The 24,197-nt window shown below is 54.8% G+C and overlaps 1 protein-coding gene across 9 annotated transcripts in view; it reads left to right on the forward strand.

Moving 5' to 3' along the window:
* The window catches only part of cadps2 (Ca++-dependent secretion activator 2), a 268,064-nt gene that overhangs the window by 146,854 nt on the left and 97,013 nt on the right, over nucleotides 1-24,197 (forward strand). For all 9 annotated transcript variants that reach the window (XM_036969262.1, XM_036969263.1, XM_036969265.1 and 6 more), the window contains exon 13: nucleotides 18,872-19,059. In XM_036969262.1, coding sequence (XP_036825157.1) covers nucleotides 18,872-19,059 — 188 coding nt within the window. The remainder of the gene's footprint in view (nucleotides 1-18,871; nucleotides 19,060-24,197) is intronic.

A 24,197-nucleotide genomic window follows, 5' to 3' on the forward strand; every position in this document is an offset into this window, starting at 1 on the left:
ATTCGGAGGTGGAGGGAGATTCGGAGGTGGAGGGAGGGAGATTCGGAGGTGGATGGAGGGAGGGACGGAGATTCGGAGGTGGAGGGAGGGAGGGAGATTCAGAGATGGAGGGAGGGAGGGAGATTCAGAGATGGAGGGAGGGAGGGAGATTCAGAGATGGCGGGAGGGAGGGAGATTCAGAGATGGCGGGAGGGAGGGAGATTCGGAGATGGCGGGAGGGAGGGAGATTCGGAGATGGAGGGAGGGAGGGAGATTCGGAGATGGAGGGAGGGAGGGAGATTCGGAGGTGGAGGGAGGGAGGGAGGGAGATTCGGAGGTGGAGGGAGGGAGGGAGGGAGATTCGGAGGTGGAGGGAGGGAGGGAGGGAGATTCGGAGGTGGAGGGAGGGAGGGAGGGAGATTCGGAGGTGGAGGGAGGGAGGGAGATTCGGAGGTGGAGGGAGGGAGGGAGGGAGATTCGGAGGTGGAGGGAGGGAGGGAGGGAGATTCGGAGGTGGAGGGAGGGAGGGAGGGAGATTCGGAGGTGGAGGGAGGGAGGGAGGGAGATTCGGAGGTGGAGGGAGGGAGATTCGGAGTTGGAGGGAGGGAGGGAGGGAGATTTAGGGGGGGGGAGCTTCGGAGGTGGAGGGAGGGAGGGAGATTCGGAGAGAGGGGGAGGGAGCTTCGGAGAGAGGTGGGGAGGGAGCTTCGGAGAGAGGGGGAGGGAGCTTCGGAGAGAGGTGGGAAGGAGCTTCGGAGAGAAGAGATTCGGAGGCAGGGAGGTTCGGAGAGGGAGGGAGGTAGTTTGATTCATAGCGAGAGAGAGGGAGAGAGATTCGGAGAGTGTGGGGCGAGATTCGGAAAGAGGGAGGGAGATTCGGAAAGAGGGAGGGAGGGAGATTCGGAAAGAGGGAGGGAGGGAGATTCGGAAAGAGGGAGGGAGGGAGATTCGGAAAGAGGGAGGGAGGGAGGGAGATTTGGAAAGAGGGAGGGAGGGAGATTTGGAAAGAGGGAGGGAGGGAGATTTGGAAAGAGGGAGGGAGGGAGATTTGGAAAGAGGGAGGGAGGGAGATTTGGAAAGAGGGAGGGAGGGAGATTTGGAAAGAGGGAGGGAGGGAGATTCGGAAAGAGGGAGGGAGATTCGGAGGGAGGGAGATTCGGAGAGAGGGAGGGAGAGAGATTCGGAGGTGGAGGGAGGGAGGGAGAGAGATTCAGAGGTGGAGGGAGGGAGGGAGGGAGAGATTCAGAGGTGGAGGGAGGGAGGGAGAGAGATTCAGAGGTGGAGGGAGGGAGGGAGAGAGATTCAGAGGTGGAGGGAGGGAGATTCGGAGGGAGGGAGATTCGGAGAGAGGGAGGGAGAGAGATTCGGAGGTGGAGGGAGGGAGGGAGAGAGATTCAGAGGTGGAGGGAGGGAGGGAGGGAGAGATTCAGAGGTGGAGGGAGGGAGGGAGAGATTCAGAGGTGGAGGGAGGGAGGGAGAGATTCAGAGGTGGAGGGAGGGAGGGAGAGAGATTCAGAGGTGGAGGGAGGGAGGGAGAGAGATTCAGAGGTGGAGGGAGGGAGGGAGAGAGATTCAGAGGTGGAGGGAGGGAGGGAGAGAGATTCGGAGGTGGAGGGAGGGATGGAGAGAGATTCGGAGGTGGAGGGAGGGATGGAGAGAGATTCGGAGGTGGAGGGAGGGATGGAGAGAGATTCGGAGGTGGAGGGAGGGAGGGAGGGAGATTCGGAGGTGGAGGGAGGGAGGGAGATTCGGAGGTGGAGGGAGATTTAGAGGGGGAGGAGCTTCGGAGGTGGAGGGAGGGAGGGAGATTTAGAGGGGTGGGAGCTTCGGAGGTGGAGGGAGGGAGGGAGATTCGGAGAGGGGGAGGGAGCTTCGGAGAGAGGGGGAGGGAGCTTCGGAGAGAGGGGGAGGGAGCTTCGGAGAGAGGGGGAGGGAGCTTCGGAGAGAGGGGGAGGGAGCTTCGGAGAGAGGGGGAGGGAGCTTCGGAGAGAGGGAGGAGGGAGCTTCGGAGAGAGGTGAGAAGGAGCTTCGGAGAGAGGTGGGAAGGAGCTTCGGAGAGAGGTGGGAGGGAGCTTCGGAGAGAGGTGGGAGGGAGCTTCGGAGAGAGGTGGGAAGGAGCTTTGGAGAGAGGTGGGAAGGAGCTTCGGAGAGAGGTGGGAAGGAGCTTCGGAGAGAGGTGGGAAGGAGCTTCGGAGAGAGGTGGGAAGGAGCTTCGGAGAGAGGTGGGAAGGAGCTTCGGAGAGAGGTGGGAAGGAGCTTCGGAGAGAGGTGGGAAGGAGCTTCGGAGAGAGGTGGGAAGGAGCTTCGGAGAGAGGGAGCTTCGGAGAGAGGGATTTTCGGAGAGAGGGAGCTTCGGAGAGAGGGGGGAGGGAGATTCGGAGAGGGGGAGGGAGCTTCGGAGAGAAGGGGGAGGGAGCTTCGGAGAGAAGAGATTCGGAGAGAGGGAGGCAGGGAGATTCGGAGAGTGGGGAGGGAGATTCGGAGAGTGGGGGGCGAGATTCGGAAAGAGGGAGGGAGAGAGATTCGGAAAGAGGGAGGGAGGGAGATTCGGAAAGAGGGAGGGAGGGAGATTCGGAAAGAGGGAGGGAGGGAGATTCAGAGGGAGGGAGGGAGGGAGGGAGGGCGATTCGGAAAGAGGGAGGGAGGGAGGGAGATTCGGAGGGATGGAGATTCGGAGAGAGGGAGGGATGGAGATTCGGAGAGAGGGAGGGATGGAGATTCGGAGGGAGGGAGATTCGGAGAGAGGGAGGGAGGGAGATTCGGAGAGAGGGAGATTCGGAGAGAGGGAGGGACGGAGATTCGGAGAGAGGGAGGGACGGAGATTCGGAGAGAGGGAGGGAGATTCGGAGAGAGGGAGGGAGGGAGGGAGATTCGGAGAGAGGGAGGGAGGGAGATTCAGAGAGAGGGAGGGAGGGAGATTCGGAGAGAGGGAGGGAGGGAGATTCGGAGAGAGGGAGTGAGGGAGATTCGGAGAGAGGGAGGGAGGGAGATTCGGAGAGAGGGAGATTCGGAGAGAGGGAGATTCGGAGGGAGGGAGATTCGGAGGGAGGGAGATTCGGAGGGAGGGAGATTCGGAGAGAGGGAGGGAGATGGAGATTCAGAGAGAGACGGGGGAACGAGAGAGTGAGGGAGATTGAGAGGGGGTATTTGAGGGGGAAATGAACGAGAGAGAGAGATGGGGGAACGAACGAGAGAGAGAGAGAGAGAGATGGGGGACCGAATGAGAGAGAGATGGGGGAACGAACGAGAGAGAGCGAGAGATGGGGACCGAACGAGAGAGAGAGAGAGAGAAGGGGGACCGAACGAGGGGGAGAGAGAGAAGGGGGACCGAACGAGGGGGAGAGAGAGAAGGGGGACCGAACGAGGGGGAGAGAGAGAGAGAGAGAGAAGGGGGACCGAACGAGGGGGAGAGAGAGAAGGGGGACCGAACGAGGGGGAGAGAGAGAAGGGGGGACGAACGAGGGGGAGAGAGAGAAGGGGGACCGAACGAGAGAGCGAGAGAGAGAGAAGGGGACGACGAGAGGGAGGGAGAGAGAGAGAGAGAGAAGGGGACCGAACGAGGGGGAGAGCGAGAGAGAGAGAGAGAGAGAGAAGGGGGACCGAACGAGAGGGAGAGAGAGAGAGAAGGGGGACCGAACGAGGGGGAGAGAGAGAGAGAAGGGGGACCGAACGAGAGGGAGAGAGAGAGAGAGAGAGAAGGGGGACCGAACGAGAGAGAGAGAGAAAGGGGGACCGAACGAGAGGGAGAGAGAGAGAGAGAGAAGGGGACCCGAACGAGGAGAGAGAGAGAAGGGGGACCGAACGAGAGGGAGAGAGAGAGAGAGAGAAGGGGACCGAACGACGAGAGAGAGAGAAGGGGGACGAACGAGAGGGAGAGAGACGAGAGAGAGAGAGAGAGGGGGGACCGAACGAGAGGAGAGAGAGAGAGAGAAGGGGGACCGAACGAGAGGGAGAGAGAGAGAACAGAGAGAGAGAGAGAGGGGACCGAACGATGAGAGAGAGAGAGAGAGAGAGAGAAGGGGGACCGAACGAGAGGGAGAGGGAGAGAGAGAGAGAGAAGGGGACCGAAACAAGAGGGAGAGAGAGAGAGAGAAGGGGGATCCGAACGAGAGGGAGAGAGAGAGAGAAGGGGGACCGAACGAGAGGAGAGAGAGAGAGAAGGGGGGACCGAACGAGAGGAGGGAGGGAGAGAGAGAGAAGGGGGACCGAACGAGAGGGAGGGAGGGAGAGAGAGAGAGAGAAGGGGGCGACCGAACAAGAGGGGGAGAGAGAGAGAAGGGGGACCGAACGAGAGGGGGAGAGAGAGAGAGAGAGAGAAGGGGGACCGAACGAGAGGGAGAGAGAGAGAGAGAGAAGGGGGACCGAACGAGAGAGAGAGAGAAGGGGGACCGAACGAGAGAGAGAGAAGGGGGACCGAACGAGAGAGAGAGAGAGAAGGGGGACCGAACGAGAGAGAGAGAGAGAAGGGGGACCGAACGAGAGAGAGAGAGAGAAGGGGGACCGAACGAGAGAGAGAGAGAGAAGGGGGACCGAACGACGAGAGAGAGAGAGAAGGGGGACGAACGAGAGAGAGAGAGAGAAGGGGGACCGAACGAGAGGGAGAGAGAGAGAGAAGGGGGACCGAACGAGAGAGAGAGAGAAGGAGAACCGAACGAGAGAGAGAACGAGGGAGAGAGAGAAGGGGGACCGAACGAAGAGAGAGAACGAGAGAGAGAGAAGGGGGACCGAGAGAGGGAACAAGAGGGAGAGAAGGGGACCGAGAGAGGGAACGAGAGGGAGAGAAGGGGGAACGAGAGAGAGAGAAGGGGGAACGAGAGAGAACGAGAGAGAGAGAAGGGGGAACGACGGGGGGAACGAAGGAGAGGGAGAACAAATGAGAGAGAGTGGGGAATGAATGAGGGAGAGAGGGGTGAACAAACGAATTAACGGGAGATGAATGAATGAACGAACGGGAGAAAGGGGGGATCGAACGAACGGGAAAGAGGGGGATCGAACGAACGGGAGAGAGAGAGAGGGGGGATCGAACGGGAGAGAGAGGGGGGTGATCGAACGAACGAACGAGGTAGATTGAGAGGGGGCGAATGAACGAGAGGGGGGGTAACGAATGAATGGGAGAGAGGGGGGGGGGGGTTGGGGGATTGAATGAACGAGGTAGGGCCAGAGGGGGGGAACGAACGAGAGAGTGATAGGGTGTGAACGAACGAGAGGGGTGAACATACAAATGAGAGAGAGGGGGAACGAACAAACGAGAGAGAGAGAGGGGGTGGAATGAATGAGAGGGAGAAGGGGTGGAAGGAACGAGAGGGAGAAGGGGTGTAAGGAACGAGAGAGAGAGAGGGGGTGGAAGGAACGAGAGGGGGTGTAAGGAACGAGAGAATGAGGGGGTGTAAGGAACGAACGAGAGAGAGAGGGGGTGGAAGGAACGAGAGAGAAGGGGTGGAAGGAACGAGAGAGAGAAGGGGTGGAAGGAACGAGAGGGAGAAGGGGTGGAAGGAACGAGAGGGAGAAGGGGTGGAAGGAACGAGAGGGAGAAGGGGTGGAAGGAACGAGAGGGAGAAAGGGTGTAAGGAACGAGAGAGAAGGGGTGTAAGGAACGAGAGAGAAGGGGTGGAAGGAATGAGAGAGAAGGGGTGGAAGGAACGAGAGAGAAGGGGTGGAAGGAACGAGAGAGAAGGGGTGGAAGGAACGAGAGAGAAGGGGTGGAAGGAACGAGAGAGAAGGGGTGGAAGGAACGAGAGAGAAGGGGTGGAATGAACGAGAGAGAAGGGGTGGAAGGAACGAGAGAGAAGGGGTGGAAGGAACGAGAGAGAATGGGTGGAAGGAACGAGAGAGAAGGGGTGGAAGGAACGAGAGGGAGAAGGGGTGGAAGGAACGAGAGGGAGAAGGGGTGGAAGGAACGAGAGGGAGAAGGGGTGGAAGGAACGAGAGGGAGAAGGAACGAGAGGGAGAAGTGGTGGAAGGAACGAGAGGGAGAAGTGGTGGAAGGAACGAGAGGGAGAAGTGGTGGAAGGAACGAGAGGGAGAAGGGGTGGAAGGAACGAGAGGGAGAAGGGGTGGAAGGAACGAGAGGGAGAAGGGGTGGAAGGAACGAACAAACGAGAGAGAGAGGGGGTGGAAGGAACGAACAAACGAGAGAGAGAGAGAGGGTGGTGGAACGAACCAACGAGAGAGAGAGAGGGGGTGGAACGAACCAACGAGAGAGAGAGAGGGGGTGGAATGAACGAGAGAGAAGGGGTGGAAGGAACGAGAGAGAAGGGGTGGAAGGAACTAGAGAGAAGGGGTGGAAGGAACTAGAGAGAAGGGGTGGAAGGAACGAGAGAGAAGGGGTGGAAGGAACGAGAGAGAAGGGGTGGAAGGAACGAGAGAGAAGGGGTGGAAGGAACGAGAGAGAAGGGGTGGAAGGAACGAGAGCGAAGGGGTGGAAGGAACGAGAGAGAAGGGGTGGAAGGAACGAGAGAGAAGGGGTGGAAGGAACGAGGGAAAGAGGGTGGAAGGAACGAGGGAGAGAGGGTGGAAGGAACGAGGGAGAGAGGGGGGAACGAACGAGGGAGAGAGCGGGGTGGAATGAACGAGAGAGAGAGAGGGGGTGGAATGAACGAGAGGGAGAAGGGGTGGAAGGAACGAGAGGGAGAAGGGGTGTAAGGAACGAGAGAGAGAGAGGGGGTGGAAGGAACGAGAGGGAGAGGGGGTGTAAGGAACGAGAGAATGAGGGGGTGTAAGGAATGAACGAGAGAGAGAGGGGGTGGAAGGAACGAGAGAGAAGGGGTGGAAGGAACGAGAGAGAGAAGGGGTGGAAGGAACGAGAGGGAGAAGGGGTGGAAGGAACGAGAGGGAGAAGGGGTGGAAGGAACGAGAGGGAGAAGGGGTGGAAGGAACGAGAGGGAGAAAGGGTGTAAGGAACGAGAGAGAGGGGGTGGAAGGAACGAGAGAGAAGGGGTGGAAGGAACGAGAGAGAAGGGGTGGAAGGAACGAGAGAGAAGGGGTGGAAGGAACGAGAGAGAAGGGGTGGAAGGAACGAGTGAGAAGGGGTGGAAGGAACGAGAGAGAAGGGGTGGAAGGAACGAGAGGGAGAAGGGGTGGAAGGAACGAGAGGGAGAAGGAACGAGAGGGAGAAGTGGTGGAAGGAACGAGAGGGAGAAGTGGTGGAAGGAACGAGAGGGAGAAGGGGTGGAAGGAACGAGAGGGAGAAGGGGTGGAAGGAACGAAGGAACGAGAGGGAGAAGGGGTGGAAGGAACGAGAGGGAGAAGGGGTGGAAGGAACGAGAGGGAGAAGGGGTGGAAGGAACGAGAGGGAGAAGGGGTGGAAGGAACGAACAAACGAGAGAGAGAGAGAGGGTGGTGGAACGAACCAACGCGAGAGAGAGAGGGGGTGGAACGAACCAACGAGAGAGAGAGAGGGGGTGGAATGAACGAGAGAGAAGGGGTGGAATGAACGAGAGAGAAGGGGTGGAAGGAACGAGAGAGAAGGGGTGGAAGGAACGAGAGAGAAGGGGTGGAAGGAACGAGAGAGAAGGGGTGGAAGGAACGAGAGAGAAGGGGTGGAAGGAACGAGAGAGAAGGGGTGGAAGGAACGAGAGAGAAGGGGTGGAAGGAACGAGAGAGAAGGGGTGGAAGGAACGAGAGAGAAGGGGTGGAAGGAACGAGAGAGAAGGGGTGGAAGGAACGAGGGAGAGAGGGTGGAAGGAACGAGGGAGAGAGGGGGGAACGAACGAGGGAGAGAGCGGGGTGGAACGAACGAGAGAGAGAGCGGGGTGGAACGAACGAGGGAGAGAGCGGGGTGGAACGAACGAGAGAGAGAGCGGGGTGGAACGAACGAGAGAGACAGCGAGGGGGACAAACGAGAGAGACAGCGGGGGGGACAAACGAGAGAGACAGCGGGGGGGGGGGACAAACGAGAGAGAGAGCGGGGGGGATAATCGAGAGAGAGAGCGGGGGACAACAACGAGAGAGATAGGGCGGGACAACAACGAGAGAGAGCGGGGGGACGAACGAGAGAGAGAGCGGGGAACGAACGAGAGAGACAGCGGGGGGGACAAACGAGAGAGACAGCGGGGGGTTGAGCGAGAGAGACAGCGGGGGGACGAACGAGAGAGACAGCGAACGAGAGAGAGAAGGGGTGGAAGGAACGAGAGAGAGAAGGGGTGGAAGGAACGAGAGAGAAGGGGTGGAACGAACGAGAGAGAGAGCGGGGTGGAACGAGCGAGAGAGAGAGGGGTGGAACGAACGAGAGAGAGAGGGGTGGAACGAAGGAGAGAGAGAGGGGGGTGGAACGAAGGAGAGAGGGGGGGTGGAACGAAGGAGAGAGAGGGGGGGGTGGAACGAAGGAGAGAGAGAGGGGTGGAACGAAGGAGAGAGAGAGGGGTGGAACGAAGGAGAGAGAGAGGGGGGTGGAACGAAGGAGAGGGGGGGGGTGGAACGAAGGAGAGAGAGGGGGGGGTGGAACGAAGGAGAGAGAGAGGGGGGTGGAACGAGCGAGAGAGAGAGGGGTGGAACGAGCGAGAGAGAGAGGGGTGGAACGAACGAGAGGGAGAAGGGGTGGAACGAAGGAGAGAGAGAGGGGTGGAACGAACGAGAGGGAGAAGGGGTGGAACGAAGGAGAGAGGGGTGGAACGAAGGAGAGAGAGAGAGAGGGGGGTGGAACGAGAGAGAGAGTGGGGTGGAACGAGCGAGAGAGAGGGGGGTGGAACGAACGAGAGGGAGAAGGGGTGGAACGAACGAGAGGGAGAAGGGGTGGAAGGAACGAGGGAGAGAGGGGGTGGAACGAACGAGGGAGAGAGAGGGGTGGAACGAACGAGAGAGAGAGAGAGGGGTGGAACGAACGAGGGAGAGAGAGGGGTGGAACGAACGAGGGAGAGAGGGGTGGAAGGAACGAGGGAGAGAGAGGGGTGGAACAAGCGAGAGAGGGGTGGAACGAGCGGGGTGGAACGAGCGAGAGAGAGAGCGGGGTGGAACGAGCGAGAGAGAGAGCGGGTTGGAACAAGCGAGAGAGAGAGGGGTGGAACGAACGAGCGAGAGAGAGAGGGGTGGAACGAACGAGAGGGAGAAGGGGTGGAACGAGCGAGAGAGAAGGGGTGGAACGAGCGAGAGAGAAGGGGTGGAACGAGCGAGAGGGAGAAGGGGTGGAACGAACGAGGGAGAGAGAGAGAGGGGTGGAACGAGCGAGAGAGAGAGAGGGGTGGAACGAGCGAGAGAGAGAGAGGGGTGGAACGAGCGAGAGAGAGAGGGGTGGAACGAGCGAGAGAGAGAGGGGTGGAACGAGCGAGAGAGAGAGGGGTGGAACGAGCGAGAGAGAGAGGGGTGGAACGAGCGAGAGAGAGAGGGGTGGAGCGAGAGAGGGGTGGAACGAGCAAGAGAGAGAGGGGTGGAACGAGCGAGAGAGAGAGAGGGGTGGAACGAGCGAGAGAGAGAGGGGTGGAACGAGCGAGAGAGAGAGGGGTGGAACGAGCGAGAGAGAGAGAGAGGGGTGGAACGAGAGAGAGGGGGGTGGAACAAGAGAGAGAGAGAGGGGGTGGAACAAGAGAGAGAGAGAGGGGTGGAACAAGAGAGAGAGAGAGGGGTGGAACGAGAGAGAGAGAGAGAGGGGTGGAACGAGAGAGAGAGAGGGGTGGAACGAGCGAGAGAGAGAGGGGTGGAACGAGCGAGAGAGAGAGGGGTGGAACGAGCGAGAGAGAGAGGGGTGGAACGAGCGAGAGAGAGAGGGGTGGAACGAGCGAGAGAGAGAGAGGGGTGGAACGAGAGAGAGGGGTGGAACGAGAGAGAGAGAGAGGGGTGGAACGAGAGAGAGAGAGAGAGAGAGGGGTGGAACGAGCGAGAGAGAGAGAGAGGGGTGGAACGAGCGAGAGAGAGAGAGAGGGGTGGAACGAGCGAGAGAGAGAGAGAGGTGGAACGAGAGAGGGGGGTGGAACGAGAGAGAGAGAGAGAGAGAGAGGGGTGGAACGAGCGAGAGAGAGAGAGAGGGGTGGAACGAGAGAGAGAGAGAGGGGTGGAACGAGCGAGAGAGAGAGGGGTGGAACGAGCGAGAGAGAGAGAGAGGGGTGGAACGAGCGAGAGAGAGAGAGAGGGGTGGAACGAGCGAGAGAGAGAGAGAGGGGTGGAACGAGCGAGAGAGAGAGAGAGGGGTGGAACGAGCGAGAGAGAGAGAGAGAGGGGTGGAACGAGCGAGAGAGAGAGAGAGGGGTGGAACGAGCGAGAGAGAGAGAGAGAGGGGTGGAACGAGCGAGAGAGAGAGGGGTGGAACGAGCGAGAGAGAGAGGGGTGGAACGAGCGAGAGAGGGGTGGAACGAGCGAGAGAGAGGGGTGGAACGAGCGAGAGAGATGGGTGGAACGAGCGAGAGATAGAGAGGCGTGGAGCGAGAGAGAGAGAGAGGGGTGGAACGAGCGAGAGAGAGAGAGAGAGGGGTGGAACGAGCGAGAGAGAGAGAGAGAGAAAGGGGTGGAACGAGAGAGAGAGAGAGAGGGGTGGAACGAGCGAGAGAGAGGGGTGGAACGAGCGAGAGAGAGAGGGGTGGAACGAGCGAGAGAGAGAGAGGGGTGGAACGAGCGAGAGAGAGGGGTGGAACGAGCGAGAGAGAGAGGGGTGGAACGAGCGAGAGAGAGGGAGGGGTGGAACGAGCGAGAGAGAGGGAGGGGTGGAACGAGCGAGAGAGAGGGAGGCGTGGAACAAGCGAGAGAGAGAGGGAGGGTTGGAACGAGCGAGAGAGAGAGAGAGGGAGGGGTGGAACGAGCAAGAGAGAGAGAGAGAGAGAGAAAGGGGTGGAACGAATGAGAGAGAGAGGAAGGGGTGGAACGAACGAATGAGAGAGAGAGGAAGGGGTGGAACGAACGAACGAGAGACAAGAAGGGGTGGAACGAACGACCGAGAGAGAGGAAGGGGTGGAACGAACGAACGAGAGAGAGAGGAAGGGGTGGAACGAACGAGAGAGAGGGGTGGAACGAGCGAGAGAGAGAGGGGTCGAGCGAGAGAGAGAGGGGTGGAACGAGCGAGAGAGAGAGAGGGGTCGAGCGAGAGAGAGAGGGGTGGAACGAGCGAGAGAGAGAGGGGTGGAACGAGCGAGAGAGAGAGGGGTGGAACGAGCGAGAGAGAGAGGTGGAACGAGCAAAAGAGAGAGAGGGGTGGAACGAGCAAAAGAGAGAGAGGGGTGGAACGAGCGAAAGAGAGAGAGGGGTGGAACGAGCGAGAGAGAGAGAGGGGTGGAACGAGCGAGAGAGAGAGAGGGGTAGAACGAGCGAGAGAGAGAGAGAGGGGTGGAACGAGCGAGAGAGAGGGAGGGGTGGAACGAGCGAGAGAGAGAGGGGTGGAACGAGCGAGAGAGAGAGGGGTGGAACGAGCGAGAGAGAGAGAGAGGGGTGGAACGAGCGAGAGAGAGAAAGAGGGGTGGAACGAGCGAGAGAGAGAGAGAGGGGTGGAACGAGCGAGAGAGAGAGAGAGGGGTGGAACGAGCGAGAGAGAGAGAGGAGTGGAACGAGCAAGAGAGAGAGGGGTGAAACGAGCGAGAGAGAGAGGGGTAGAACGAGCGAGAGAGGGGTGAAACGAGCGAGAGAGAGGGGTGGAACGAGCGAGAAGGGGTGGAGCGAGCGAGCGAGCGAGACAGCGGGGGGGACAAACGAGAGAGAGAGAGAGCGGGGTGGAACGAGCGAGAGAGAGAAGGGGTGGAGCGAGCGAGAGAGAGGGGTGGAGCGAGCGAGAGAGAGGGGTGGAACGAGCGAGAGAGAGGGGTGGAACGAGCGAGAGAGAGGGGTGGAACGAGCGAGAGAGAGGGGTGGAACGAGCGAGAGAGAGGGGTGGAACGAGCGAGAGAGAGAGGGGTGGAACGAGCGAGAGAGAGAGGGGTGGAACGAGCGAGAGAGAGAGGGGTGGAACGAGCGAGAGAGAGAGGGGTGGAACGAGCGAGAGAGAGAGGGGTGGAACGAGCGAGAGAGAGAGGGGTGGAACGAGCGAGAGAGAGGGGTGGAACGAGCGAGAGAGAGGGGTGGAACGAGCGAGAGAGAGGGGTGGAACGAGCGAGAGATAGAGAGGCGTAGAGAGAGAGAGAGAGAGGGGTGGAACGAGCGAGAGAGAGAGAGAGAGAGGTGGAACGAGCGAGAGAGAGAGAGAGAGAAAGGGGTGGAACGAGAGAGAGAGAGAGAGGGGTGGAACGAGCGAGAGAGAGGGGTGGAACGAGCGAGAGAGAGAGGGGTGGAACGAGCGAGAGAGAGGGAGGGGTGGAACGAGCGAGAGAGAGGGAGGGGTGGAACGAGAGAGAGAGGGAGGCGTGGAACAAGCGAGAGAGAGAGGGAGGGTTGGAACGAGCGAGAGAGAGAGAGAGGGAGGGGTGGAACGAGCGAGAGAGAGAGAGAGAGAGAGAGAAAGGGGTGGAACGAACGAATGAGAGAGAGAGGAAGGGGTGGAACGAACGAATGAGAGAGAGAGGAAGGGGTGGAACGAACGAACGAGAGACAAGAAGGGGTGGAACGAGCGAGAGAGAGGGGTGGAACGAGCGAGAGAGAGGGGTGGAACGAGCGAGAGAGAGAGGGGTGGAACGAGCGAGAGAGAGAGGGGTGGAACGAGCGAGAGAGAGAGGGGTGGAACGAGCGAGAGAGAGAGGGGTGGAACGAGCGAGAGAGAGAGGGGTGGAACGAGCGAGAGAGAGAGGGGTGGAACGAGCGAGAGAGAGGGGTGGAACGAGCGAGAGAGAGGGGTGGAACGAGCGAGAGAGAGGGGTGGAACGAGCGAGAGATAGAGAGGCGTAGAGAGAGAGAGAGAGAGGGGTGGAACGAGCGAGAGAGAGAGAGAGAGAGGTGGAACGAGCGAGAGAGAGAGAGAGAGAAAGGGGTGGAACGAGAGAGAGAGAGAGAGGGGTGGAACGAGCGAGAGAGAGGGGTGGAACGAGCGAGAGAGAGAGGGGTGGAACGAGCGAGAGAGAGGGAGGGGTGGAACGAGCGAGAGAGAGGGAGGGGTGGAACGAGAGAGAGAGGGAGGCGTGGAACAAGCGAGAGAGAGAGGGAGGGTTGGAACGAGCGAGAGAGAGAGAGAGGGAGGGGTGGAACGAGCGAGAGAGAGAGAGAGAGAGAGAGAAAGGGGTGGAACGAACGAATGAGAGAGAGAGGAAGGGGTGGAACGAACGAATGAGAGAGAGAGGAAGGGGTGGAACGAACGAACGAGAGACAAGAAGGGGTGGAACGAACGACCGAGAGAGAGGAAGGGGTGGAACGAACGAACGAGAGAGAGAGGAAGGGGTGGAACGAACGAGAGAGAGGGGTGGAACGAGCGAGAGAGAGAGGGGTCGAGCGAGAGAGAGAGGGGTGGAACGAGCGAGAGAGAGAGAGGGGTCGAGCGAGATAGAGAGGGGTGGAACGAGCGAGAGAGAGAGGGGTGGAACGAGCGAGAGAGAGAGGGGTGGAACGAGCGAGAGAGAGAGGTGGAACGAGCAAAAGAGAGAGAGGGGTGGAACGAGCAAAAGAGAGAGAGGGGTGGAACGAGCGAAAGAGAGAGAGGGGTGGAACGAGCGAGAGAGAGAGAGAGGGGTGGAACGAGCGAGAGAGAGAGAGGGGTAGAACGAGCGAGAGAGAGAGAGGGGTGGAATGAGCGAGAGAGAGAGGGGTGGAACGAGCGAGAGAGAGAGAGGGGTGGAACGAGCGAGAGAGAGAGAGAGGGGTGGAACGAGCGAGAGAGAGAAAGAGGGGTGGAACGAGCGAGAGAGAGAGAGAGAGGGGTGGAACGAGCGAGAGAGAGAGAGAGGGGTGGAACGAGCGAGAGAGAGAGAGGAGTGGAACGAGCAAGAGAGAGAGGGGTGAAACGAGCGAGAGAGAGAGGGGTAGAACGAGAGAGAGAGGGGTGAAACGAGCGAGAGAGAGGGGTGGAACGAGCGAGAAGGGGTGGAGCGAGCGAGCGAGCGAGACAGCGGGGGGGACAAACGAGAGAGGGAGAGAGCGGGGTGGAACGAGCGAGAGAGAGAAGGGGTGGAGCGAGCGAGAGAGAGAAGGGGTGGAGCGAGCGAGAGAGAGGGGTGGAGCGAGCGAGAGAGAGGGGTGGAACGAGCGAGAGAGAGGGGTGGAACGAGCGAGAGAGAGGGGTGGAACGAGCGAGAGAGAGGGGTGGAACGAGCGAGAGAGAGGGGTGGAACGAGCGAGAGAGAGAGGGGTGGAACGAGCGAGAGAGAGAGGGTTGGAACGAGCAAGAAAGAGAGGGGTGGAACGAGCGAGAGAGAGAGGGGTGAAACGATCGAGAGAGAGGGGTGGAACGAGCGAGAGAGAGAGGGGTGGAACGAGCGAGAGAGAGAGGGGTGGAACGAGCGAGAGAGAGGGGTGGAACGAGCGAGAGAGAGGGGTGGAACGAGCGAGAGAGAGGGGTGGAACGAGCGAGAGAGCGAGGGGTGGAACGATCGAGAGAGAGAGGGGTGGAACGATCGAGAGAGAGAGGGGTGGAGCGAGCGAGCTAGACAGCGGGGGGGGGGACAAACGAGAGAGAGAGAGCGGGGTGGAGCGAACGAGAGACAGAGCGGGGTGGAGCAAACGAGAGAGAGAAGGGGTGGAGCGAACGAGAGAGAGAAGGGGTGGGAGCGAACGAGAGAGAGTGGGGTGTAGCGAACGAGAGAGAGAGAGCGGGGGACAACAACGAGAGATAGCAGGGGCACGAACGAGAGAGAGAGCGGGGGGACGAACGAGAGAGAGAGCGGGGGGGCGAACGAGAGAGAGAGGGGGGGGTGCGAACGAGAGAGAGAGCGGGGGGAACGAACGAGAGAGAGCGGGGGGAACGAACGAGAGAGACAGCGGGGGGAGCGAACGAGAGAGAGGGGTGGAACGAGCGAGAGAGGGGGGTGGAACGAGAGAGAGAGAGGGGTGGAACGAGAGAGAGGGGGGTGGAACGAGAGAGAGAGAGGGGTGGAACGAGAGAGAGAGAGGGGTGGAACGAGCGAGAGAGAGGGGTGAAGCGAGAGAGAGAGGGGTGTAACGAGCGAGAGAGAGAGGGGTGAAACAAGAGAGACAGCGGGGGGACGAACGAATGAGAGAGGAGGGCGAACGAATGAGAGAGGAGGGCGAACGAATGAGAGAGGAGGGCGAACGAATGAGAGAGGAGGGCGAACGAATGAGAGAGGAGGGCGAACGAACGAGAGAGGGGGGGAATGAACTAGAGGGGGGAATGAACAAACGAGAGAGCGGGGGGGAATGAACTAGAGAGGGGGGAATGAACAAACGAGAGAGCGAAGGGGTGGAGAGAAGGGGTGGAGCGAACGAGAGAGAGAAGGGGTGGAGCGAACGAGAGAGAGAAGGGGTGGAGCAAACGAGAGAGGGGGTGGAAGAGAGAGGTTGGGAGGGGTGGAACGAGCGAGAGAGAGAGGTGGAACGAGCGAAAGAGAGAGAGGGGTGGAACGAGCGAAAGAGAGAGAGGGGTGGAACGAGCGAAAGAGAGAGAGGGGTGGAACGAGCGAAAGAGAGAGAGGGGTGGAACGAGCGAGAGAGAGAGAGGGGTGGAACGAGCGAGAGAGAGAGAGAGAGAGGGGTGGAACGAGCGAGAGAGAGAGAGAGAGAGGAGTGGAACGAGCGAGAGAGAGAGGGGTGAAACGAGCGAGAGAGAGAGGGGTAGAACGAGCGAGAGAGAGGGGTGAAACAAGCGAGAGAGGGGTGAAACGAGCGAGAGAGAGGGGTGGAACGAGCGAGAAGGGGTGGAGCGAGCGAGCGAGACAGCGGGGGGGACAAACGAGAGAGAGAGAGAGAGCGGGGTGGAACGAGCAAGAGAGAGCGGGGTGGAACGAGCGAGAGAGAGAAGGGGTGGAGCGAGCGAGAGAGAGGGGTGGAGCGAGCGAGAGAGAGGGGTGGAACGAGCGAGAGAGAGGGGTGGAACGAGCGAGAGAGAGGGGTGGAACGAGCGAGAGAGAGAGGGGTGGAACGAGCGAGAGAGAGAGGGGTGGAACGAGCGAGAGAGAGAGGGGTGAAACGAGCGAGAGAGAGAGGGTTGGAACGAGCGAGAGAGAGAGGGTTGGAACGAGCGAGAGAGAGAGGGGTGGAACGAGCGAGAGAGAGAGGGGTGGAACGAGCGAGAGAGAGGGGTGGAACGAGCGAGAGAGAGGGGTGGAACGAGCGAGAGAGAGAGGGGTGGAACGAGCGAGAGAGAGAGGGGTGGAACGAGCGAGAGAGAGAGGGGTGGAGCGAGTGAGCGAGACAGCGGGGGGGGGGACAAACGAGAGAGAGAGAGAGCGGGGTGGAACGAGCGAGAGAGAGAAGGGGTGGAGCGAACGAGAGACAGAGCGGGGTGGAGCGAACGTGAGAGAGAAGGGGTGGAGCGAACGAGAGAGAGAAGGGGTGGGAGCGAACGAGAGAGAGTGGGGTGGAGCGAACGAGAGAGAGAGCGGGGTGAACGATCGAGAGAGAGAGCGGGGGGAACGAACGAGAGAGACAGCGGGGGGAGCAAACGAGAGAGACAGCGGGGGGTGCGAACGAGAGAGAGGGGTGGAACGAGCGAGAGAGAGGGGTGGAACGAGCGAGAGAGAGGGGGGGAACGAGAGAGAGAGAGGGGTGGAACGAGAGAGAGAGAGGGGTGGAACGAGCGAGAGAGAGGGGTGAAACGAGAGAGAGAGGGGTGTAACGAGCGAGAGAGAGGGGTGAAACGAGAGAGACAGCGGGGGGGACGAACGAGAGAGCGGGGGGGAGGGCGAACGAATGAGAGAGGAGGGCGAACGAATGAGAGAGGAGGGCGAACGAATGAGAGAGGAGGGCGAACGAATGAGAGAGGAGGGCGAACGAACGAGAGAGGGGGGGAATGAACTAGAGAGGGGGGAATGAACAAACGAGAGAGCGGGGGGGAATGAACTAGAGAGGGGGGAATGAACAAACGAGAGAGCGGGGGGGAATGAACTAGAGAGGGGGGAATGAACAAACGAGAGATCGAAGGGGTGGAGAGAAGGGGTGGAACGAACGAGAGAGAAAAGGGGTGGAGCGAACGAGAGAGAGAAGGGGTGGAGCGAACGAGAGAGAGGGGGTGGAGCGAACGAGAGAGAGAAGGGGTGGAGCGAACGAGAGAGAGGGGGTGGAACGAGAGAGGTTGGGATGGGGGGACTATCGAGAGAGAGAGGGGGGACGGGGGAACGAATGAGAGAGGGGGGACTGGGGAACGAATGAGAGGGGTGGGATGGGGGAAAGAACGAAAGATAGGGGGACGAACAAGAGAGAGGGTGGGTGAACGAAAGAGAGCGGGAGGAACGGACGAAAGAGAGATGGGGGGAACAAACGAAAGAGGGGAGAACGAAAGAGAGTTGGGAAATGAACGATAGAAAGAGGGAGAGAGAGAGAAAGGGAATGATTCAGATGGTGAGAGAGAATGACTAAAGGAGTTAAAGGGAGAATTAGAGAAGTTGAAGTGACGGAGAGAGAGAAAAGAAATGTGTGGTGAAGTCAGGTCATTTCCAACTCACTTAGTGAAGCTATGTTTTATTGACTGTACAAAGAGTCTCTGGCCGTGCATTAAGACATGAAGGAGTCCTATTCTATCCAGGATTGAAATCTTTGACCCTATCATGTCTCAAGATGTAGGTTTCTATTATTTGCAGTATGAGGAAGACCAAGAATTGGAGCCCGTTATCATTTGTACCCATTGGCATGTTGTTGTTTCTGACTCGAAATCGCAAGAAAAATAGAAAGATTTATTCTGCCTTCCATTTAAGTATCAAGTGCAAATTTAATGTGGAAATAGAAAGGATTCAGAGAGACAGATTTGTAGGACACAGTATTGCACATGTCTGGGTCGCTCCCAGGTCAACCATCGCCACCCGAAGAGTCACGGTTGCCATGCCAGGGATCTATTGGCGTCGTTATGGGCGACTGCTCGGCGGAGGTGCTAATTTGTTAATATTCCTTCCGAGAGGCGTCTTAATTAGGTTTAAGATTCATGCCTAATTTAGTTATTATGCGCAGGATGAATGAACTAATGAACGTTCCAAGATTTCAGATCACTTCCTGCTTCGAGTAAATTTATTTTTTATTTTTTTGGTGAATTAATTGTTGGCGGGTTAACCTTGCTCTCATTTGTTTAATCATTGGAAATAGTCTGGGATTTTCTCTTTAACTGCTTATTGCAGAGGGTCTGTATTTACAGTGATAATGGACAGTAAAAAAACTAAAAACATAATCATCAGAATATATATTTTTTCAACAAAACAAAAGGATCTCGATCGACTTTGAAATGTCTCAAACCAAATGGAAACTGTGTAGAAATAATGGACCTCCATTTATAGTCTCTTCTCTCTGTCCAGCTTGATAACAGTAATTGGACATTTATAGTCTCTTCTCTCTGTCCAGCTTGATAACAGTAATTGGACATTTATAGTCTCTTCTCTCTGTCCAGCTTGATAACAGTAATTGAAACGAAAGCTTAACAGTCAGGGAGTTTAGAAAATTACAAAAGCAATAGATGGAGGAATATTTTTATGCTAAGTTTGATATAATAAATATAAGGCAAGGATTTTAAGGATTTTAATTGCGGCAATCCGGGCCTTGGTGAAGACTGAATGTGGCCTGCGGTGAAATGAGTTTGACACCCCTGATCTATATAAATAAAAAACATCTAGTTTACAATCAATGTTGGCATAGAAGGCGTAACTATGGCCCGTGGTCTGGTCAAACGGTAATGCTTCTACGGAACCATATACAATCCCCCCGCAGCCGGTGTCCCGGTTCCATCCCCACTTCAGCACTACGCATTTCTCATCTCTCTATTCATTTGCTCCCATCTTTTCACAAATAAAATAAACATACGTAAGGTGTTCAACATTCCATCCTCCTTTAAAAAAAGAAAAGAAGCTGTAATGATTTATTTGTTGTTTTTTTTCTCCACAGATTCCGGCAGACCATCCTGTTAGAGACCATCAGTGGCAGGCATAAGTCAAAACTATCCTCTCTAGCCTTTCCTCTGTGTCCACAGGGATGGTTCAGTCCAGGTCAGGTGTTTGTGCTGGATGAGTACTGCGCCCGCTACGGTGTGAGGGGCTGCCACCGCCACCTCAGCTACCTCCGGGACCTGATGGAGTACTCTGAGAACAACACCCTGGTCGACCCCACCCTCCTGCATTACAGCTATGCCTTCTGTGCCTCCCACATCCATGGCAATAGGTACATACATCAAAAGCTCCACAAATGAGTTAAGTGTTGTATTAAAGCAACTACAGGTTTTTGCTTGTACTGTTTGCCAAACTGAAATGTCTCCGAAGCTCAGATGGTCAGTGTCAAGGTGATTTAAAAAAAAATCTATAACCAGTGAAAAGACTCATCCCACTGTGAAAAACTGATTGAATCAACGTTGTTTCCACGTCATTTCAACCCCAAAAAAGTAAATGTGATGGTGTGGAATCAACATGGAAAACTGATTGGATTTTCAAAAAGTCATCAACGTAGGGAGATGAATTTAGTCTTTTTTTCACCCAACTTTTAACCTAAATCCCATGACATGGTGATGTTTTTTTGTTGATTTCACGTTAGTTTCAACCCAACCAAACTGATGTCTGTGCCTGGTGGGAATCTTGTTCACACTCTTCCATTCATTGCCCCTATAGTATGTCATACACCCATAGAAAAGCTTGTATACTTTTTATTTCACATTTCAGAAATCAAGGAATCAGAAATATTTAGGTAAAAGAGAAACTGTGGGCTTTTGTGTGATGTAAAGACGAATCCTGCAAAGAGACTTGATCCACCCACCCAGGTTGGCTCTTTCAATGTCTTTTTCATTTCTCCATTCTTTGAGAAAGAGGGAGAACGTGTACGGAGTCTCTGCATGCAAATGATCACTTAGCTGTTAACTCTGCATCATAGCGTAGTATGATTAGAAAATGAATACAGGTTCTATATCAGTTTTTAATAGGTTGATAATTGTTCCCTTTTCATCCTCCATATTTTCTTCTTATATCTTTTTCTTTGGTTTATCATTTCATTTCTACACACAATTTCTGAAATGATATATGTTTGAGGGTTGATGTTTAGATTTAACCAAATATCCAAGGTTTTTACACAGAGAAAAATGTTCACGACCACCAAATAATTATAATGAAATATAATCATATTTTCTGGACATGAGTTAGTACAGTACTTTTGTCAAAAGCATGTCATTTGTTTCTTGTATTTAGTATTTAGTCTGAAATGAGCAGTATGCCTTGGCCACTTGCCGGCTTAACAGCTCCTCTCTATCCCTCTTAAGGCATGCTTCCCATTATGATAAAATTTTGTGACATTTTTGTTTGTTTTCATCTTTGGACAAGGTTTTTTTGGGGCTTTTCATGCACGCATTCTTTGTTGAGGTAAGCCGAAGTTTGGTAGCCGAAGTCTTCAATAAAGTGTTTGTTTTCATTCAACGAGACAACTACTTTTCATGCACATTTTTTTTCACTTGAGACATACTGCACCAAACATCTTGGATGTGAAATTCCATGACTAAGACCTCTGCAAAAACTTCAAAATGGATTTCAGATTTCTTGAGTTACTCTATCTAGGAAGTTTATACTGACTACTGTGTCTCAAGATGGACTAACAGTGCTATTGCTGCTTTTTCCTCGTAATTCAAGCGAAGCTATTTTAAGGGAGTATGGGAGGCACAGCCGAGTTCTGCTAGGAGCATTATGTAGACGCCTTTACGGCTATTAGTTTCCCACTTACCTCAAATAACCCCATGCTTGACTTCCCCTGTGATAAATGCTAATATATGTGCTTTCTCTCTTTGTTGAGTAATTTAGCCAATTAGAGAACGTAATGATTAGCCTCTGTGTAATCACCATGTATAAACAGGGGAGATTGCTGGAACTGGCTTTTTGTCAGTTGGAGTTCTAATTTGAATAATTGATGCCTATTCAGTGCTCTGATGCTGCCAGAAAGGGTGTGGAAGGGAGTGGAAGATGGCATCGGGTAGCATGAGGCCACAGACTGAGATGGAGGTAGCTTTATGCAACAGCCTTATGCAATCTGTAAATTGTCTTTGTAAACGAAAAGGGGTGGGTCTTGGCGAATGTAACATTTATTTTAAATTATATATTTTTTAAATCTGTCAGATCTGCCGTATACAAAACCCGTGCCTTTTCCTTGTGATGTGTGGGTGCACGCCTGCATTTTGAGGTTAGCCTTTGCACTTTGAGAACAATAGTTGTCAATGAACTGGTTGAGTGTACTGTTTCCTTATCAGAGCTGTCATTTTTTAGCTGTCATAGGTTAGATGCTGTTGCACAAAGTACACTTCTTCCGCCTGTGCATTTCCCTTTACGTTGTCTTTTATAATCACACTCTTTGTACAATGGTTGTGAAAGGTGCTTGTGATTTCTGGAAAAAAGGTGTTCCTTGAAAAGGGGACACTTGCTAACTTTGTGACAACTTTTTGTGGATCATTGGTTTTGATTGACGGAAGATGGAAGAGTGGACTCATTGAGCTTTGCCACCAACATGAGTCTGTGCAGGTGTGGCTTGCATCTTCACGGAGACGGGTGTGTTTGGGAGCGGAGCACAGTTACAGCAGCCCATGGCAAAGGGAGCGAAAGGGCAGCACTGTGAGCTGTGCGAACAGTGACAGCGGACACATCTTCTGCTCACCTCCTTCTCACCTGTCACTTCCTATCCCCCGCTTCTCAGAGCCGTCTGGCTCTCATTGGCTCGGGATGTGACCGGAGCTTTTACTTCTGCCACCCTGACTCCTCATGCCACCCATCCCCTGTCTCTCCTAACTGCCAGCCTTGTCTGACCCCCATGCTGCTAAAGGTAGGTGACACGCACACGGTGCCCTGCCACGTGTGGTCGCCGACTCACCATCAGATGACGCCCACTCCTTCGGATGTGATTTACCCAGACATCAGGAAGTTTGGAGCGTGGTCGAAGACGACAGTCATCACTTACAGATGAGCCGTATCCACTGTAAACACCCTGACATGAAACTACAGATGTCCCAACAAGCCTGCAGTAACCTACAGCTCCATCCTGGAGCCTGTTAACCCTTTGTGAGTGGGGGTCAGCGTTTAGCCCCAACTCAAACATGCTTGCTTCATTAAGCATCAACAATGCGTCTGCCCTCGACAAGCTGTCGCACCGCGCCCAGCTCTGACGTGTGCAGCCAAGCATGACAGGAAGTTTGATTGGTTTTGATAGCAGTCGGAGAAACGCTACTGCGGGAAAGCCAGTTACAAGCACAGGGGTTCTACTTGAGATTTTAATGGCCTATCAGGGTATTTTCAATTTGGCCTGTTGCCAACTTTTTGGTGTTAACAAGGCAGGCTTTGAGTGCTCGTATCCTTGCAACACTTTGAATTTTACAAGGATAGCGACATAGAGATGGTATGTATCAGAGGACTGAACAACTGAAGTGACAGTCTGTTCTTTGTCAGACTCCGTACCGCAAAACTGTCAGTATTGATCAATCATGCAATCTGATGTTTTGCTTGTGTTAATGTGTCTATATTTGTATAAGGCATATTGCCTTTGCTAAATGAACAGATTCTTTATCTTTGTTTATCTTATCTTTGAATTTTAGCATCTGGCCAGCTCACAGGACCTATGGGCTTGGGCTGGGACTCAGGCCTAGTGCAGGGATCATCTAGATTCAGCCACTGGACTATTTCTTTTCTTGAGGGATGGTTGTGGTGCCAGAACACTAATTGGAGCCCAAACAGATATATATTTAACTAAAACATAATAATTTAAAACCTTGCTTACCTTTGTATATGATCATGTGTCTCTCTCTTATGGGTGGGTATACTTGGGAACAGAGTTCCAAAATTTTAATTACTTGGAGCTGATTTCCTGTTTTTGTTTTTTTTTTACAGTATTTTATGTCCAACAATGGAAATGATAAATAATTAAATAATATACAGTACCAGTCAAACGTTTGGACGCCACCTCATTCAATGGTTTTTCTTTATTTTTACCATTTTCTACATGGAGAATAATAGTGAAGACATCAACACTATGAAATAACAATTCAAAGTAGCCACCCTATCTATGCCTTGATACCTTTGCACACTCTTGGCATTCTCTTAACCAGCTTCACCTGGAATGCTTTTCCAACAGTCTTGAAAGAGTTCCCACATATGCTGAGCTGTTGACTGCTTTTCCTTCACTCTGCAGTCCAACTCATCTCAATTTGGTTGAGGTCGGGAGATTGTGGAGGCTACGTCATCTGACACAGCACTCCATCACTTTCCTTCCTGGTCAAATAGCCCTTACACAGCCTGGAGGTGTGTTGGGTCATTGTCCTGTGGAAAAACAAATGATAGTCTCACTAAGCGCAAACCAGATGGGATGGCGTATTGCTGCAGAATGCTGTTGTAGCCATGCTGGTTAAGTGTGCCTTGCATTCTAAATAAATCACTGACAGTTTCACCAGCAAAGCACCACCACACCTTCTCCTCAATGCTTTACGGTGGGAACCACACATGCGGAGATCATCCATTCACCTACTCTGCATTTCACAAAGACACTGCGGTTGGAACAAAAATGTCAAATTTGGACTCATCAAATGACAGATTTCCACCAGTCTAATTGCTCTTGTCTTGGCCAAAGCAAATCTCTTATTCTTATTGGTGTCCTTTAGTAGTGATTTTTGTTGCAATTCGACCATGAAGGCCTGATTCACGCAGTCTCCTCTGAACAGTTGATGTTGAGATGTGTCTGTTATTTGAACTCTGTGAAGCATTTATTTGGGCTGCAATCTGAGGTGCAGTTAACTCTAAATCACTTATCCTCTGCAGCAGAGGTAACTCTGGGTTTTCCTTTCCTGTGGCGGTCCTTATGAGAGCCAGTTTCATCATAGAGCTTGATGGTTTTTGCAGCAGAGGTAACTCTGGGTTTTCCTTTCCTGTGGTGGTCCTTATGAGAGCCAGTTTCATCATAGAGCTTGATGGTTTTTGCAGCAGAGGTAACTCTGGGTTTTCCTTTCCTGTGGTGGTCCTTATGAGAGCCAGTTTCATCATAGAGCTTGATGGTTTTTGCAACTGCACTTGAAGAAACTTTCAATAGTATAAATAAAGAAAAACCCTTGAGTGAGTACTGTATATGTTCTTTTTTCGCTAAAACCACCCGCGGGACAAATTCGCTGTTGGGGAACCCTGACCTAGTGTATGGCCAAAGGATGGGGAGGGAGGGCTGCTTTACATGGCCCTTATATCTTCATCTGGACGTTTGGACTGGAGTGTGAGAGATGAACAGAACAAGAAATCCACTCCCTTTTTACCACGACATGAAAGAAAATGTCCTTGCCATCCCATGAGTGAGCATACTCGCCC

Source organism: Oncorhynchus mykiss, chromosome 30, assembly GCF_013265735.2.
Source record: "Oncorhynchus mykiss isolate Arlee chromosome 30, USDA_OmykA_1.1, whole genome shotgun sequence".
Lineage (NCBI taxonomy): Eukaryota > Metazoa > Chordata > Actinopteri > Salmoniformes > Salmonidae > Oncorhynchus > Oncorhynchus mykiss.